The 19,921-nt window shown below is 44.2% G+C and overlaps 1 protein-coding gene and 1 pseudogene across 1 annotated transcript; both read right to left on the bottom strand.

Moving 5' to 3' along the window:
* Positions 1 to 7,483: 7,483 nt before the first annotated feature.
* LOC147975586 (uncharacterized) lies at positions 7,484 to 11,251 on the bottom strand (annotated as a pseudogene).
* Positions 11,252 to 11,263: 12 nt separating this feature from the next.
* LOC147975587 (uncharacterized) lies at positions 11,264 to 13,061 on the bottom strand. Its single transcript, XM_087520498.1, has 5 exons — positions 12,903 to 13,061; positions 12,646 to 12,756; positions 11,943 to 12,155; positions 11,614 to 11,712; positions 11,264 to 11,461 (listed from the first exon to the last, which is right to left on the bottom strand). The coding sequence occupies exons 1-5, from the start codon at positions 13,059 to 13,061 to the stop codon at positions 11,264 to 11,266; spliced, it is 780 nt and encodes a 259-aa protein (XP_087376624.1).
* Positions 13,062 to 19,921: the final 6,860 nt, after the last annotated feature.

Below are 19,921 nucleotides of genomic sequence, written 5' to 3' on the forward strand. Positions count from 1 at the left end.
CTATTCGATGTAATCTTCTTTTGTGGTGTGTTTCTTGAGACCGATGAATGTGGGTTTATGATCAAGTTTATCTATGAACAATATTTAAATCTTCTTTGAATTATTTTATGTATGATTGGTTTCTTTGCAAGTCTCTTTGAATTATCAGTTTGGTTTGGCCTACTAGATTGATCTTTCTTGCAATGGTAGAAGTGCTTAGCTTTGGGTTCAATCTTGCGGTGTCCTTTCCCAGTGACAGTAGGGGCAACAAGGCACATATTGTATTGTTGCCATCGAGAATAACAAGATAGGGTTTATTTCATATTGCATGAGTTTATCCCTCTACATCATGTCATCTTGCTTAAAGCGTTACTCTGTTCTCTTGAACTTAATACTCTAGATGCATGCTGGATAGCGGTCGATGTGTGGAGTAATAGTAGTAGATGCAGGCAGGAGTCGGTCTACTTGTCTCGGACGTGATGCCTATATACATGATCATACCTAGATATTCTCATAACTATGCTCAATTCTGTCAATTGCTCAACAGTAATTTGTTTACCCGCCGTGAATACTTATGCTCTCGAGAGAAGCCACTAGTGAAACCTATGGCCCCCGGGTCTCTTCCATCATATTAATCTTCCAATACTTAGTTATTTTTATTGCCTTTTAGTTTACTTTGCATCTTTATCATAAAAATACCAAAAATATTATCTAATCATATCTATAAGATCTCACTCTCGTAAGTGACCGTGAAGGGATTGACAACCCCTTATCACGTTGGTTGCGAGGATTTATTTGTTTGTGTAGGTACGAGGGACTCGTGTGTGGCCTCCTACTGGATTGATACCTTGGTTCTCAAAAACTGAGGGAAATACTTACGCTACTCTGCTGCATCACCCTTTCCTCTTCAGGAGAAAACCAACGCAAGTGCTCAAGAGGTAGCAAGAAGGATTTTTGGCGCTGTTGCCGGGGAGGTCTACACAAAAGTCAACATACCAAGTACCCATCACAACCCTTATCTCCCGCATTATATTATTTGCCATTTGCCTCTCATTTTCCTCTCCCCCACTTCACCCTTGCCGTTTTATTCGCCCTCTCTCTCTATCCTCCCTCTCTTTCTCTATTTGCCTCTTTTTGCCCGTTCCTCGTTTGCTCGTGTGTCGGATTGCTTGCTTGTCGTTATGGCTAGTCCCCTATCTTCTCCATTATCTCCCGAGAATGAAGTTCTTAATTTTTAACAAAGGGAAGGAGAAAATTTAAAAGACGCTTGGTATAGGATTTGCAATGCTCAAAATAGATCTACCAGGAAGCAATCCACTTCCGTTCTTCTCCGGAATTTTTACGTAGGCACTACTCCTTGGTACAGATATATCCTTGATATCATTACTGGACGGAATTTCTTGGGTAGCCATACTTTTGATTCTTATAATGCTATGATAGATTTATTTGGCTTACCCCCTCTTATGATTAATGGAACTATGTAACTTTGGAGCATGTAATGCAAAAACTTGAAATTATTGAAAATAAAGTTGCTACCGTTGAGTTAATTGAAACTTTCGATAAAAAGATCCACAACCAAATTACCCAATATGGATCTAAAGTAGGAGTAACTTTGAAAAATATTAAAGAGAAGGAACCTATAGTTAATGAAAGAACAAATCATGATTCCACTAGAATCGATAAACTTGAGGGTATTATTACCAACTTGGGAACCACTTTTTCTTCCGTAAAGAATACTCCAAGTTCTCCAACTAAAAGTGCCAAGCTTATGTATGTTCCTAAAAATAAGGGTGACTCCTCTAGCAAGGAAACTGCGGATCTCAAATCTATGAGTATTCATCCTAATCTTTTTGCTATCATTAAGGCACCATTTGCTACTACTGATTTTTTCGATCTTGTGCCTAGAAGTTTGATTATTGATAAAAGGTAAGAAACTCCTAAAGGTGATAGATGTCTCATTAAAGAACTACCAACCAAAGATGGCAACACCTAGATCTATCCTTGCTGTTTATGCCTAGCTAGGGGCGTTAAATAATAGCGCTTGTTGGGAGGCAAGCCAATTTTATTTTTATTCCTTGCTTTTTGATCCTGTTTAGTAATAAATAATTTATCTAGCCTCTGTTTTGGTTGTGTTTTTTGTGTTTAATTAGTGTTTGTGCCAAGTAGAACCATTGGGAAGACTTGGGGAAAGTCTTGTTAATCTTGCTGTAAAAAACAGAAACTTTAGCGCTCACGAGAACTGCTTCCATTTTTATTTGGAAAGTGATATTTAGTTAATTATTTTTGCAGATGATTAATAGATAAATTACTCACTTCCATCAATTTATTTTAGAATTTTTGGGGTTCCAGATCTTTCGTTAGCTACAGATTACTACAGACTGTTCTGTTTTGACAGATACTGTTTTTCATGTGTTGTTTGCTTATTTTGATGAATCTATGGCTAGTAAAATAGTTTATAAACCATAGAGAAGTTGGAATACAGTAGGTTTAACACCAATATAAATAAAGAATGAGTTCATTACATTACCTTGAAGTGGTTTTTTGTTTTCTTTCGCTAACGGAGCTCACGAGATTTTCTACTTGAAGTTTTGTGTTGTGAAGTTTTCAAGTTTTGGGTAAAGATTTGATGGATTATGGAACAAGGAGTGACAAGAGCCTAAGCTTGGGGATGCCCATGGCACTCACAAGATAATCTAAGGACACCTAAAAGCCAAAGCTTGGGGATGCCCCGGAAGGCATCCCCTCTTTCGTCTACTTCTATCAGTAACTTTACTTGGAGCTATATTTTTATTTACCACATGATATGTGTTTTGCTTGGAGCGTCTTGTATTATTTGAGTCTTTATTTGTTAGTTTTCCACAATCATCATTGCTGCACACACCTTTTTGAGAGACACACACATGATTCGGAAATTATTAGAATACTCTATGTGCTTCACTTATATCTTTTAAGTTATATAGTTTTTGCTCTAGTGCTTCACTTATATCTTTTAGAGCATGGTGGTAGATTTGTTTTATAGAAACCATTGTTCTCTCATGCTTCACTTAGATTATTTTTGAGAGTCCTAAAAAACAGCATGGTAATTTGCTTCAATTATTTGAGGCATTCAAGATTAATAAATAAAAAATTTTATGAGTGTGTTGAATACTATGAGAAGTTTGAAGCTTGATAATTGTTTTGAGATATGGAGATGGTGATATTCGAGCCGTGCTAGTTGCGTAGTTTTGAATTTGAGAAATGCTTGGTTGAAGTTTGTGATTCTCGGAGCATGCACGTATGGTGAACCGTTATGTTAAGAAGTCGGAGCATGATGTATTTGTTGATTGTCCTCCTTATGAGTGGCGGTCGGGGACGAGCGATGGTCTTTTCCTACCAATCTATCCCCCTAGGAGCATGCGCGTAGTACTTTGCTTCGATAACTAATAGATTTTTGCAATAAGTATGTGAGTTCTTTGTGACTAATGTTGAGTCCATGGATTATACACACTCTCACCCTTCCACCATTGCTAGCCTCTCTAATACCGCACACCTTTTGCCGGTATCATATACCCACCATATACCTTCCTCAAAACAGCTACCATACCTACCTATCATGGCATTTCCATAGCCATTTCGAGATATATTGCCATGCAACTTTCCACTATTCTGTTTATCATGACACGCTCGATCATTGTCATATTGCTTTGCATGATCATGTAGTTGACATTTTAGTTGTGGCAAAGCCACCGTTCATAATTCTTTCATATAAGTCACTCACGCATCATTGCTATCCCGGTACACCACCGGAGGCATTCATATAGAGTCATACTTTGTTCTAGTATCGAGTTGTAAATAAATAGAAGTGTGATGATCATCATTCATAGAGTATTGTCCCAAAAAAAGGCCAAATAAAAAAAGAAGGCCCAAAAAAAGGGGCAATACTACTATCCTTTTTCCACACTTGTGCTTCAAAGTAGCACCATGATCTTCATAATAGAGAGTCTCCTATGTTATCACTTTCATATACTAGTGGGAATTTTTCATTATAGAACTTGGCTTGTATATTCCAACGATGGGCTTTCTCAAAATGCCCTAGGTCTTCGTGAGCAAGCAAGTTGGATGCACACCCACTTAGTTTATTTTTGTTGAGCTTTCATATATTTATAGCTCTAGTGCATCCGTTGCATGGCAATCCCTACTCACTCACATTGATATCTATTGATGGGCATCTCCATAGCCCGTTGATAGGCCTAGTTGATGTGAGACTATCTTATCCCTTTTTGTCTCCTCCACAACCACCATTCTATTCCACCTATAGTTTTATGTCCATGGCTCACGCTCATGTATTGCGTGAAGATTGAAAAAGTTTGAGAACATTAAAAGTATGAAACAATTGCTTGGCTTGTGATCGGGGTTGTGCATGATTTGAATACTTTGTGTGGTGAAGATGGAGCATAGCCAGACTATATGATTTTGTAGGGATAACTTTCTTTGGCCATGTTATTTTGAAGAGACATAATTGCTTAGTTAGTATGCTTGAAGTATTATTATTTCTATGTCAATATTAAACTTTTGTCTTGAATCTTCCGGATCTGAATATTCATACCACAATTAAGAGAATTGCATTGAAATTATGCCAAGTAGCATTCCACATCAAAAATTCTGTTTTTATCATTTACCTACTCGAGGACGAGTAGGAATTAAGCTTGGGGATGCTTGATATGTCTCTAGCGTATCTATAATTTTTGATTGTTCCATGCTATATTATATTCTGTTTTGGACATTATTGGGCTTTATTATACAATTTTATATTATTTTTGATACTAAGCTATTAACCGGAGGCCCAGCCCAGAATTACTATTTTTTTGACTATTTTAGGGTTTCACAGAAAAAGAATATCAAACAGAGTCCAAACGGAATGAAACCTTCGAAACGTGATTTTCGGAAAAAAAAAACATGATCCAGAGGACTTGGACCCTACGTCAAGACATCAACCAGGAGGCCACGAGGTAGCGGGGTGCGCCTACCCCCCTGGGCGCGCCCTCCACCCTCGTGGCCCCCCCTGTTGCTCCACCGACGTACTCATTCCTCCTATATATACCTATGTACCCCCAAACTACCAGATACTGAGCCAAAACCCTAATTCCAACGCCGTAACTTTCTGTATCCATAAGATCCCATCTTGGGGCCTGTTCCGGAGCTCCGACGGAGGGGGCATTGATCACGAAGGGCTTCTACATAACACCATAGCCCTTCCGATGAAGTGTGAGTAGTTTACCTCAGACCTACGGGTCCATAGTTATTAGCTAGATGGCTTCTTCTCTCTTTTTGGATCTCAATACAAAGTTCTCCCCCTCTCTTGTGGAGATCGATTCGATGTAATCTTCTTTTGCGGTGTGTTTGTTGAGACCGATGAATTGTGGGTTTATGATCAAGTTTATCTATGAACAAATTTGAATCTCCTCTGAATTCTTTTATGTATGATTGGTTATCTTTGCAAGTCTCTTTGAATTATCAGTTTGGTTTGGCCTACTAGATTGATCTTTCTTGCAATGGGAGAAGTGCTTAGCTTTGGGTTCAATCTTGCGGTGTCCTTTCCCAGTGACAGTAGGGGCAGCAAGGCACGTATTGTATTGTTGCCATCGAGGATAACAAGATGCGGTTTATTTCATATTGCATGAGTTTATCCCTCTACATCATGTCATCTTGCTTAAAGCGTTACTCTGTTCTCTTGAACTTAATACTCTAGATGCATGCTGGATAGTGGTCGATGTGTGGAGTAATAGTAGTAGATGCAGGCAGGAGTCGGTCTACTTGTCTCGGACGTGATGCCTATATACATGATCATACCTAGATATTCTCATAACTATGCTCAATTCTGTCAATTGCTCAACAGTAATTTGTTTACCCACCGTGAATACTTATGCTCTCGAGAGAAGCCACTAGTGAAACCTATGGCCCCGGGTCTATCTTCCATCATATTAATCTTCCAATACTTAGTTATTTTTATTGCCTTTTATTTTACTTTGCATCTTTATCATAAAAACACCAAAAATATTATCTTATCATATCTATCAGATCTCACTCTCGTAAGTGACCGTGTAGGGATTGACAACCCCTTATCGCGTTGGTTGCGACGATTTATTTGTTTATGTAGATACGAGGGACTCGTGCGTGGCCTCCTACTGTATTGATACCTTGGTTCTCAAAAACTGAGGGAAATACTTACGCTACTCTGCTGCATCACCCTTTCCTCTTCAAGGGAAAACCAACGCAAGTGCTCAAGAGGTAGCAATTCTAAATTTTTAAAATGGGAGAATGACTCTGGAGAGGCATCATAATTTCAAGGGAAATTCAATGAATGAATGAATGCAGTTGCCCCATGTGTGGTACTGAATTTGCCATGCCCGTTTCACTGAATCTGCCATTCCTTTTGCACTGAATCTGCCATGTTAATTCTACTGAATATGCCATGTTATTTATACTGAAATCTGCTATCGCGTAGATTTCTGTTTTTAGTCAACGCATTTTAGTCCACACGTACTGTATTGTGTGCAAACTATGAAAAACAAGTTGGAACGATCGCGTGCAAAAAAAGCAAGGTTTCGGCTGCTTATGAACTACCATGCTAACTGATACAGTTAGCAATGCAAAAAGAACAAAAGCCAAACGAAAAAGGACGAAAACTTTCACTAACCGTGTCTGATCAACTACATTTGCCATGTTTTCAGACATCATAGACGCATTCAAAACACCAAACTGGTACTACCAACCACGAACACATAATAATACTGAAAAACATAAACGTATCTGCTGTCACACCTAAGTAGGTTCACATCCACACATATATTACAAAAATATTCAATGTCGCTCACACGCCACCACTATATAATAGGCTACAGGGAGATGCAGTCATAACATAGTACACGAACATAGTTTTGAAAGAACAAGGTAATACCTTACATTCCTCGGCAACAGAATGTAGGGTAGTACCAGTTCGGTATGGAGCAGCACGTGATCACTTGTAGTTCTTGTTGGCTTTCTTGACAGCTTCCTCTATGAACTCTCGTGTGTTGGGCCACGTGTTGAAATCTTCATTCATCAACCAGTTCCATGTGTATATTTTATGGAGCTCAACGATCATTGCAGCTGTGACGACAGGGACCCGTCGGCCTTCCTACTTTGCAAGGTATTCCAGCATGTGAAAGCCGCAGTCGTACCTATAAAAAAGAAAAGAATCAGGTCAACTCAAGAGAACAAGAAAAAAATCCTAAACTTCAATGCATAGGTGTCAAAAAAGGTTTACGGTTGGTGATGACGGCACATGAAAAAAAGGGTAATTACTGGTTTCCCTGCTTCGTAGTCGCGACATACTCGATTGGAAAATGACCGATCTGGACCCTTGAGTTTTCATAGTGACAGTTCCATGTCTCTTTGAGGTTGTTGATGAAGAATTCAGCGTGTGTAGTAAGGTCTGCATCATCTCCTAAACACATTGAATCAAGCACCTCAAAACGTTGGTTCTTCAGGTCAAGGCAAATCGCGTAGTGGTGACCACACTTGTCATCTGGGTTGTCTGGTGCAAGTTCCTGGAACATGGGGAACATGACCTACAAGTAAAATAAATGAAAGAAAAAGCAGAGTTCACATCAAAAATAGAAATGATGTAGTTTGAAAAATGATGTGTAAAGATATTGCCGAATGCAATGAGAGTTGCATGAATGACAGACCAGCGAGTGTCCATAAAATGCGCCCGCAAAGAATGTGTATTTGCCATGTTTAATTAAAAGAAGTTCCCATCCATGTATGAACAAGTTGCCAACTATTTTAATTGAAATTGCCACATAAGTTGTATTAAAAAACAGTCAAACTTATTTTACATGGCAGCTGTTGCCACATGAAACATCTATCACAAAAAGCTGTATGTAGCCCGCATGTGAAAGCATAGCTACTGACAAAGCATAGCATGGGACAAAAAATATGTGCAAACAAGGAGGGAACACTCACACATTTCTTCATTGTGAGCTTGAAATCACCATGCGCAGCAAAATGCTTCCTCAGGATTTTGTGGTGGAAGTCACCATCCCATATTTTGCAGGTCACGTTGTACTGCATGATCATTTTTTCGGGAGACATATCCATATGCCCGTTGATGAAGTCAATCCCACACGCAACTACATTCTTCGAAATTTTGCCAAGTTTCCTCACGGACTCGGCAAGATCACTTAGGTCAACGTACGTCGCATCGCATTGTATGATCTTGGTTCTGTCCAAACATGAGCTGTATGAAAATGATATAACATGAAAGAATCATGTCTACTAAGTAAAAAAAGAAATAAATCATAAACAGAGCATCTATAGAATAGCAAAAAGGAAGAAAAGTAAAGAAGAAAGCAAATGAGGGGTTATGCGGTGTGATCATTACGCTTTCAGCTCCTTCATGTACTTGCTGTTGGGCCTCGCATTTCCAAAGCGCTTGACAATATCGTATAGCTGGTTCTGATCCTTTGTGGCCTTGACTTCTAGCTCATAGTCATCCGCGGGTGGTGCGTGAATTACCCTATGCTGCCTCACAAAACCAGGGGTGGCACTTCTAATGGTATGCTCAGATACTGACTCAGTAGGCATGTTAGAACTTGATTGCCCCTGACCCCGTGACGACCTACTTTTCAATGCTTCCTCCTCAATCCTACGGTAAGCTTCATCAAGCGACGGCGTAATCTCCTCAGGGGTGGCTGCAATGATAAAAAAAGTGGGTTAGGATACCTGGGAAATAAATCAAGTTAATTGTGCAAAGAAAGGGTGTAGAATGTGAAATGTAGGTGCAAAAAGTAGGGAGTTTCCATGTGGAGGCAACTACAATTGCCAGGTGTAATGCACTGGAGTTGCCATGTGGCAACAACTACAGTTGCCATGTGGGTTAAACTGTAGTTGCCATGTTGTATCAACTCCAGTTGCCATGTGCTTGCCGAATGGAAAATGCAACATGGCAACAAAATATAGGTGACGTAGTGTAGCAAATCCAGTTGCCATGTTCATCAGATAACATTTGCCATCAACAGTGAGAAGCCAACAAAATCTTGGGACAAAATTCAGACTAAAAAAATGTGTACAATAAAATGATAAACGCAGAAAAATGTACCTTCCACAATGTACCTTTCACAGCCTTCCTGCCCTCAGGCATTGGCTGCGCCATCATTGGGGCCATGCCTGCCGGGAAAGCAAAGGCAACTGGCATAGGATCGTGCACCACTGGTACATCTTGAATGATGCCAAGGCTAAAGCTCGGTGGGGTGAATGCCATTGGGTTCCTCTCCTGCCTACTAGCCGGACCACGAACAACTTGTTGGGCAGAATCTAGGGGTGAAAGATCAAAAACATTTCTGCCTCGTCTGCTGCAGAATCATCAGGCTTATTGGTAGGGTGGGGCGTGTTGTCAGCGGTATCAGTCACAACTTTCTTGCCAATCTTCTTGTTTGGACTGTAGGGGACACCAATGTTGACTAGGAGCTTAGAAGTGCGCATATTTAAGCTGGGGTCCTCCACAGCGGGTAAAGACGCAGTCTGCTCCGGACGTTCACCTCCGTCAGTCATGCCCGGCTTGCCACCTATGTCAGTTGTACTACGGTCTTCCGTTTTCTCCATAATGTTGCTTTTGGCATGTGGTGGGAACAGTGTGGATGCAAGCACATAACCAGAGTCATCTCTGCTGCTCCTAGCTACAGCTGGCGTGTTGGGTATGTCTGCAGTTTGCTTGCGGGGGCTACGACGCCTAGGTGGAAGACCAGCTCGCGAAACGGTCGCCTTAGCAACCTCTGGACCACCAGAAGCTGGAGCTGTTGTGCCAAGACTCTCACCTGTGGATGGCATATCATTCTGAATTGCCGCCTCAGCCCCTTCTTTCGTGGACCCAGAAGTGCCACCACTCACGCGCTTGGAATCCGTATTAGATGAGCGGGAATCTTCCTTGCTTAGGTTGATCTCGGGGGCGTCCACTTCAACACTTGCTGATCGGGTGGCATGGCTTACAGCAGCATCCTTCATTGCCAGCAGAGTGGGCAATATCTCAGCAGTCCTGGCAGATACTGACTCATCACTCCCAAATGTGCGGATGCCTGTTGTTGTAGCCTGCACATCTGCAACCGGCGTGGATGGTCGGCCGCTTGCATCTAGTGGGAACAGTGGATGGTGCAGCAGCTGTCTTGTCGACTGACACCTCATGAACATTTGAGTTGCCACCTATCGACAGCTTCGAGTGAATGCGTTCGAGTGGGTCTCTGGGGCTCTGCTTGGTCACGCGTGTGGTAGTCTTCTTCACCCCGCAAAAAAAGCACATGAACAGTGTTAAAAATGAAGAAAAATAGTTTCCATGGTAGCCATCTTGTAAAAATGAAAAAATGTGTGATGTGTTAGAGCTACCATTTCAGAACTAGGTATGGGTGAGCACACAAGACAATGTAGAATAAGAATTGCCATGTAAGGGGAATAAGAATTGCCATGTGGCCTAGCTAGCAGTTGCCATGTAAGTGGAATAAGAATTGCCATGTGGCCTAGCTAGCAGTTGCCATGCAGAACAAACAGAAGTTGCCATGCAGTAAAAAAAGATCATGAGAAAACAGCAGTTGCCACTAAAAAGGTGTATATTATGTACAATGCATCAGGCAAAAATGTAGCACTATGACAATGAAAAACAGGGATAACCTACTTCTTGACTGTCTTCCTCACGTCTACCAACACGACATGATCCTCGGTGTTGGACGTCGACGTACGAGGAGACGACCTAATGGAAGGGGTGTCACCAGCAATGGTGGCACCCTTGTTTAATCGGGCAGAAACACGGGTTGGCGTTGGGGCTTGTTTCTTTATAACTGCTCGTCCACCAGTTGTCGCCTCACTGCACATATAAAGAGATGGCAAAAAAGGTACCAAGTGTCAGACACGAAAATCGTTGCGACACTCAGCAAACAAATGAAAAAAGGGTCGGTCTTTTAAAAAGGAGAGACAAACAAAACAGTAAATAGATGTCGAACCTCCTCCTAGCAGCTAAGGGATCGGTCTTAGACCTCTTGCCAGCAGAGCCCTACCCCTCTTTGAGGGCGACACCCCCTTGTCTCTCGCAACTATCTGGTCTTTGACTTTCTCCGGTGGGGGGGGCATCTGGTGCAGCCTTGTCTTTCTTACCGCCTGCACGAACTTCAACATCTTCATCATCATCGGGTTCATGTTGCACGTTCTCCATGTCATCATCATCATCCTTGTCGAGACCAGCATCTCCATCTAGATCATCTTGCATGTCAGGAAGCTCCTAGGAGCTGTTGTAGTCGTACCGGCCACGACAACTGGTTGGCCGATGTGTCCGTTCTGCAACGAATGGAGTGAACTGCCTCGCAACCGCATCGCTGTCCGAGCCATTAAGGGACGTCCAACCCTCAACCAACTTCCCGAGCAAGCCGGTCATTCCGGAAGCAAACTTCCCAATTAGATGCTCAATAGGTGCCCTCGCCTGTGCACGAAACAAGAAAGTAACATTAACAAACCATATTAGAGGCACGTGCACAAGATCAAAATAAACCAAAACAACCATAGAGATATATCAAAAAAGAATAATAAAGAGAAAAACAACTTGAAAAAACAAAAATAAAAATCCTTGATTACCTCAACAGGACAAGACAGAGCTGAGTGCACGTCCATCCACTTGCCAAAGTTTTGAGGCCCACCAAACATGCTGTAGTCTATAGCATGCTTGGCCATCAGCTGGAAATCATGAAAAATAGCTAGGATGTAAGAAAGAGAATAAGGAACACTAACTAACGGTTCATGTATTGCAAAAAAGAGGGAGATAATAGAAGTTTCAACACGGATGGCAGAGTTGCCATGTGGCGTCAAACATGGGTGGCATGCGTAGACAGTCATGGCTAACAAGGTATTCATCTCTTGTTAGCCTCAAATGGTTGTCGTAGGGGGTATTTTTTCATATGTTATGCAGCATCGAAAATTGAAAAATGCCGTGCAAAAAGAAAGGAGGCAGAACTAACCTGTAGTTTCCCATATTTCGTATCAGTTATCTTGTCTGCGGCGAGCACAGCCTTGACAACATTGTACGTCCATGCCAAGACAGCAAACTTATGTGGAGGCGGCGGGCCTCCTATCCCAGTAAAATCAACGGTGGACAGATCAAGATGATCCACGTACATGAGCTGGTGTACACAATTTGAAAGAAAAATATGTCAGTTGTCATCATCCTATGTTGAAAAAAAGTAGCTAATGCATATTCCTTCAGTCAGCAAGTTGAATGGGATGAAAGAAATAAAGAGTTGCCATCTATCTGTGTTAGTTGCCACATGTTGTGTTGGCAGTTGCCACCCTGTTATAATGATACTTGCCAGAAGGTCAACATCATGATTGCCATGCATATTGTATAAACAGAGAGTGGATGTATGAAATGAACATCTTTTGTGTGTGTGCTGTTGAAAAATGCTATTGCCTTGAAGGCAGCAACCACAGATGCCATGGATCAAACAGAAGTCGCCTTCACACGTAAAGAAAATCACATAAAAACAAATGAAAAACAAAACGGGTTGCGATGCATGATGTTGTACGGTTCACACTAATCAACAGCACACATGTTTCATTTGGGAAAACATTCAACATGGTAAGAGTGTTTGCAAAGGAGTAGGCAAAAAATACCATTAAATGGAGTCGACAACCCTTCTGGAACATCTTGTTTGAGAATGCGTCATGTAGGAAGTCCGCGATGAATTTACACCAATTCATGTTTTTCACGTCTTTCATCTTCGCCTGCACGACACAAATTTCAGGACAAGAAGTTGCCGCGTCAGCATTCAAAAATGAGGAAAACATCAAAAAACTGGCAATGACTAGCTTACAGACGACATCAGAGTCAACAGATTGAAGGAAGAAAGGAGTAGAGATAGATCATTCACCAGGATGGGGAAGCACTTGTTGCTTGGGCGAAGAGAAGTGGTAGGTGCAAAAACAACTGATATCAGGTACATTAGGAGCTTCATCTTAAAAACCTCGCCATGAGTTTTCATGCCCTCCAGCGAAGTTGCCAGCACAGTCGTGTTCGGCATGGATGCCATCCCAGGAAACAAACTGGCAAACAACGTTTCCTCATTCTTATTATTGACCTCATATGGGACTTTGATTTCTCCACGGGGCACACCCATAGTGTAGAACACGGATTCCTCGTCCAACGACTGTCTTCCACGTCCTGGAATCACAAATTCCCTAGAGGCAGGATCGTAAGTCTCACCGAGCCAGTCGCATACAGGGTTCAATAGGTTCTTGCACCGAACATCCATCAGAGCCTGCATCCCCATCTCAGCAGCAGCTCCCTTCTGCTCGTCAGTAAAGCCCTCAGTCAGTATAGTCAGGCGTTCTTGCGAAGCCCTATTGCGACAACGTTTCTTCTTCTGCATAACAGACAAATGATGATTTGTTGCCATGTTTCAGTATCATGAAAATTTAGTTCCTAACAGACGATTGCAAACTCAATGTGACATTCAAAAACATATGGGGGGTGGAAAGTTACCTCATCGCCATCTTTTGTCTGTCCAGTTGCGTGATTCTATTGCGGTAACTCCATGAAATCATCATCATCGTCTTGATGAGCGCCGCGAGCCATTGTGCTAAGGTAAGAATAGAACAAAATGTCAGGGTGAAATGAACTTATGAAGGAAGCAGTTGCCACCTAACAGAATGTACTTGCCACATGGGCTCAAATGAAAGTGGCAAAACGATTAGGAAAATATCATAGGAACACCCACACCCCCTATGATTGTCCAACAAGAAATGTGGCAACTAAACACATTGGCTTCATTTGAAAAATGTACAGAACATAAGGCACTTACACAAATGTTCAAGTTGCCATGTTAGCACAAGAAAGTACAGAGAAAGGCACACATCTTCAAACTGCACAAACAAATAATGTGGCAACTCACACGCTGCCCTCATATAAAAATGAGTTGCCATATGTTCACAGGCAAATGTCCTAGGTTGAAATTGCCATGTTAAAATGCAAGACAATTCAAAAAGTGCTGAAAACATCCACTAAACACACTGTAATGTGGCAATTCAAACACTGTCCTCATATTAAAAATGAGTTGCCATGTAATACAGCCAAATATGTTCAGATATCACAAGTCAGCATGGCAAAACACAAAAATGAGTCTATGGTACAGTGAATTTGCCACATTATCCTGCCTACAGCATGGCAACAGACATAGTGTGATCACAAAATTAGTTGCCACATGAAAAAGCATATCTGTGGCGACTGACACAATTGATCAGGAAATTAGTTGCCATCCAGTGCACAATAGTTGCTGAAACTGCCATGTGGAAAAAATGAGTCTATGGTACAGTGAATTTGCCACATTATCCTGCCTACAACATGACAACAGACATAGTGTGATCACAAAATTAGTTGCCACATGAAAAGCATATCTGTGGCAACTGATACAGTTGATCAGGAAATTAGTTGCCATCCAGTGCAAATAGTTGCTGAAACTGCCATGGCTGCCTTTATACTACACTTTGAAATACAACTACCTAGATCTAGGGTTCATTGGCAACTATCATAACCTGAAATTGAACACCGAAAAACTTCCTCCACTGATCGCAAATAGCAATTCGAGACAATTCATAAACTAACATATGCACAAACGCCGGCTCAATTGCAAGGCAGAACCAGGATGTGGCTGCGGACAGGCCGAGCCACACCGGCATGACTGCCACCGCGGTGGCGACGAAAACTGCGCAATGCCACCAAAAATGGCAAGCACGGGACTCCGCCGCCGACGGGAACGCCGGAGCACCGCGAATCCGCCGGAATCTCGGTGAATCTTGAGCGGAAAATTGGCCACAGATGGGGGAGAGGGAATGCGTGCAAGGAATGTGAGCGTGGGGAGGAGCATTACCTTCAATCTGCGGGGCACTCCGGCGAAGATGCTCCGGTCTGGCGAGCCCCACCGACAGTCGCGAATGCCGTCGACTCTTCCGCCTCCGCTGCCGCCTTCTCCTCTCGGCTTCTCCTCCAATCGACTGAACTATTATGTGGTTGGGAGAGTAATGAAGTGGAGCGAGTAAATGGAACCGCGAGGGGAGGGGGACGAAGTGCGAGATGTGGTTGACGGCAACCACAGGCGGGCGTGGCGTGCGGGCACCGAGCAGTTCCACCGCACGCCCCCGAGTGGCAACCGTTGACCGCAGAGAGGAAACCGGCGTGTGGGCGAACTCTCACACATGCCACACACATGAGGTGTCCTACGTGGCACACAAAACCACCCATTTCGTGCCAAGATTCGTGCATAAGTGACTGGATGGCGATGGAGGTGTGTGGGTTAGTTGGCTAACGCCCACACGTGTGGGCGTTAGTGTTTCCGCTATCTTTATTAATCAATGATCAACTGTTACAATGATTGCTCCTCGTCTATTTATATAGGGGTAAAGGGTCAAGGGATAAGTACCCACTTAATGTAAAGTGTTGAACCGGGAGGGGCTATCCCGTGCGCCTCGCACAATAGCCGCCGCCACCCTTCGTGGTGGACCCGGTTTCCTAACACTCCCCCTTGGGTAATTATCCGTATATCCATGCCTCAAAACTCTGAAAAACCCAGTGGGAAAAAATATGAAGAAAGAGCACACTATATACGTTGTTGTATTGCACGAATTGCCTCGTCAAAAACCTCGTGTGAGAAACATCAGATAAATTCACTCAAGGGAAAAAGAGTACAATCCACTCAACCATCAAGTTGAGTACCGTTATCAAGATTTTAATGACGAGTTTGTGAAGTTCCCCCCCTGAACCTTGCATCTCTCTAAGTCTCATCATACCGATTCCACGCACACACCTCTCTAAGTTGATGCCGGTAATGATTTAGTGAACATATCAGCAAGATTGTCACAGGACTTAGTATGCAAAACTCCCACCTTGTTCAACTGCTGCAGCTCATGTGCATAGAAGAACTTGAGAATAATATGCTTTGTGAGGTTACTCTTCACATAACCCATTTGGACTTGTGGAACACAAGCAGCATTATCTTCATAGATAATGGTAGGGGTCTGTACGGTGTTCAACCCACATGTCTGCTGAATGTGGCCGATCATCCGCCCAAGCGATACACACTCTTTTGACGCTTCGAATAGTGCCATGATTTCCGAGTGGTTCATGGAAGTCAACACAAGAGTTTGCTTGGACGATTTCCAGGAAAACGCAGTTCCACCACAAAGGAAAACATATCCAGTCTGTGATTTGCAATCATGCGGGTCCGGAAGGTACCCAGCATCGGCATAGCCTATAATAGATAGGTCTTGACTTCTTTTATAAAACAGACCAAAATCTTTGGTCCCTTGCAGGTAATGGAAGATGTCCTTGACACCTTTCCAATGTCTCTTGGTAGGTTCAAAATTGTACCTAGCAAGAAAACTGACGGCGAACGCAATGTCTGTCCGTGTACAATTTGAGAGGTACATGAGTGCTCCAACTGCACTCAGGTAAGGAACCTCTGGTCCCAGAGTTTCCTCCCCCTCTTCCTTTAGCCTGAACGGGTCCTTGTCTGGCTGTAAAGATCTTCCGACCATCAGGGTCATAGAAGGATATGCCTTATCAAAATCAAATCTTTCCAACACCTTCTGAGTGTAGGCCGACTGGTGCACTAGAATCCCATCAGGGGAATGTTCAAGTTGCAGACCTAGACAGAACTTGGTTTTACCCAAATCCTTCATCTCGAATTCCGACATCAGGTAGGAACTCGCTTCCTCAATATCCTCAGGCGTACCGATTATGTTTAAATCGTCCACGTACACCGAGATTATACAGAATCCATCTTAGGATCGTCGTATAAAAACACATGGGCAATCTTTATTGCTCATGTAGCCCTTCTGATGAAGGAAATCACTTAAGCGATTGTACCACATTCTACCAGACTATCTGAGTCCGTACAATGCCTTTTGAAGTTGAACACTGTATAGACTCCTGTTTGCTCTATCATGGTTCGGAACAGGGATACCTTCTAGAACCTTCATGTATATGTTCGAATCCAAGTTAACATACAGGTAAGCAGTGACAACATCCATTAGTTTCATTTTCAAGCCCATGTTTACTGCCATTGAGATCAAGTATCTAAAGGTAACACCATCCATGAATGGGGAATAAGTCTCCTCAAAATCGACACCTGGTCATTGAGTGAACCCTTGAGCGACGAGCCTTGCTTTGTCTCGTACTACCTTATTATTTTCATCTCTCTTTCGAGCAAAAGCCCACCTCTGGCCAACAGGGCGAATGCGGGGAGGAGTTCGACAAACTGGTCCGAACGCCTTCTGAGGGAGTCCTGGATTAGGGGGTGTTCGGGTAGCCGGACTATACCTTCAGCCGAACTCCAGGACTATGAAGATACAAGATTGAAGACTCCGTCCCGTGTCCGGATGGGACTTTCCTTGGCGTGGAAGGCAAGCTTGGCGATGCGGATATTCAAGATCTCCTACCATTGTAACCGACTTTGTGTAACCCTAACCCTCTCCGGTGTCTATATAAACCGGAGGGTTTTAGTCCGTAGGACAACTTCATCATACAACAATCATACCATAGGCTAGCTTTTAGGGTTTAGCCTCCTTGATCTCGTGGTAGATCCACTCTTATACTACCCATATCATCAATATTAATCAAGCAGGACGTAGGGTTTTACCTCCATCAAGAGGGCCCGAACCTAGGTAAAACATTGTGTCCCTTGTCTCCTGTTACCATCCGGCCTAGACGCACAGTTCGGGACCCCCTACCCGAGATCTGCCGGTTTTGACACCGACATTGGTGCTTTCATTGAGAGTTCCTCTGTGTCGTCGCTTTCAAGCCCGATGGCTTCTTCGATCATCAACCACGATGCAGTCCAGGGCGAGACTTTTCTCCCCGGACAAATCTTCGTCTTCGGCGGCTTCGCACTGCGGGCCAACTCGCTTGGTCACCTTGAGCAGATCGAAAGTTACGCCCCTGGCCATCAGGTCAGGTTTGGAAGCCTAAACTACACGGCTGACATCCGCGGGGACTTGATCTTCGATGGATTCGAGCCACAGCCAAGCGTGCCGCACTGTCTCGATGGGCATGATATAGCTCTGCCGCCGAACAGCGCCTTGGAGGCCGCACACGCATCGGTTCCGACCATTGATTCGGAGCCCACTGCGCCAATCGAGGATCAGCGGTTGGACGCTGCCTCAGGGGCTGCGATCTCAGAGGCGATCGAGCCGAACTCCAGCCTCGCACTCCGCATGGCCCGTGACTCCGAGGAGCCGGATTCCTCTCCGAACTCCGAGCCCCCCGCGCCCGAATCCGATTGGGCGCCGATAATGGAGTTCACCGCCACGGACATCTTTCAGCACTCGCCCTTCGGCGACATCCTGAATTCTCTAAAGTCTCTCTCTTTATTAGGAGAGCCTTGGTCGGACTACGGTCAGCAAGGTTGGGATACGGACGATGAAGAAATTCAAAACCCACCCACCACCCACTTCGTAGCCACTGCCGACGACTTAACCGACATGCTTGACTTCGACTCCGAAGACATCGACGGCATGGACGACGATGTAGGAGACGAACAAGAACCAGCACCTGTAGGGCGTTGGAAGGCCACCTCATCATATGACATATATATGGTGGACACTCCAAAGGATGGAGATGGCGATGGAACAGCGGTGGACGATACCTCTAAGAAACAGCCCAAGCGCCGGCGTCAGCGGCGCCGCTCTAAATCCCACCAAAGCAAAAACGGTGATTCTGGCACGGGAGATAATACTACTCCGGATAGCACCGAAGAACACCCCCTCCAGCAAAATTCGGCACAGGAGGACAGAGAAGCCAGCCCTCACGAGAGGGCGGCGGACCAAGAGGTTGAGGACGATAATTATACGCCTCCCTCCGAAGACAAGGCAAGCCTCGACGACGACGAGTTCGTCGTGCCAGAGGATCTTGCCGAACAAGAGCGTTTTAAACGCAGGCTCATGGCCACGGCAAGCAGCCTCAAGAAAAAGCGGCAACATCTTAGAGCTGATCAAGATTTGCTAGCTGATAGATGGACTGAAGTCCTTGCGGCCGAAGAGTATGAACTCGAACGCCCCTCCAAGAGTTACCCAAACCGCAGGCTGCTACCTCGACTAGAGGAGGAAGCACCTACATCACCAGCGCATGACATGGCCGACCGGCCACCTCGTGGCCGCGACAGAGAGGCCTCTTGGCCCTCCACTCAAGCCATGCCCCGGCACCGCGTCAAGCATACTAAGGCATGGGAAAATGCGCCCGACCTGTGCGACATCCTGGAGGACAAGGCAAGGCAAACAAGATCGATCTACGGATCGCGCAGGCGCCCCACGGCACGTGACGGCGATCGTCACTCCGGACACAATGAATCCGGCCGGGCCAAACTCAACAGACAAAGCTCCTTCGAGCTGCGTCGTGATATAGCCCAATACAGAGGCGCCGCACACCCACTATGCTTCACAGATGAAGTAATGGATCATAAAATCCCTGAGGGTTTCAAACCCGTAAACATCGAATCGTACGATGGCACAACAGATACTGCGGTATGGATCGAGGATTATCTCCTTCATATCCACATAGCCCGTGGCGATGATCTACACGCCATCAAATACCTCCCACTCAAACTTAAGGGACCGGCCCGGCATTGGCTTAACAGCTTGCCAGCAAACTCAATCGGTTCTTGGGAGGACCTGGAAGCCGCATTCCTTGACAACTTCCAGGGCACTTATGTGCGACTACCGGACGCCGATGACCTAAGCCACATAATTCAGCAGCCAGAAGAATCGGCCAGGCAATTCTGGACACGGTTCCTAACAAAGAAAAACCAGATAGTCGACTGTCCGGACGCAGAGGCCTTAGCGGCCTTCAAGCATAATATCCGTGACGAGTGGCTGGCCCGGCACCTGGGACAGGAAAAGCCGA

This window comes from Triticum urartu, chromosome 4A (assembly GCF_056163025.1).
Source record: "Triticum urartu cultivar PI428250 chromosome 4A, HENAU_Tu73, whole genome shotgun sequence".
In the NCBI taxonomy this organism is placed as follows: domain Eukaryota; kingdom Viridiplantae; phylum Streptophyta; class Magnoliopsida; order Poales; family Poaceae; genus Triticum; species Triticum urartu.

Excerpts from the sequence above, each read along its gene's own strand:
- LOC147975587 (XM_087520498.1), bottom strand. The coding sequence starts at position 13,061 with ATGGCATCCATGCCGAACACGACTGTGCTGGCAACTTCGCTGGAGGGC. Across the intron at positions 11,713-11,942 it reads ATTTTTCAATTTTCGATGCT|CTGATGGCCAAGCATGCTAT; the intron begins GCATAACATATG and ends CATGATTTCCAG. Across the intron at positions 11,462-11,613 it reads CTCTGTCTTGTCCTGTTGAG|GCGAGGGCACCTATTGAGCA; the intron begins GTAATCAAGGAT and ends TTTCGTGCACAG.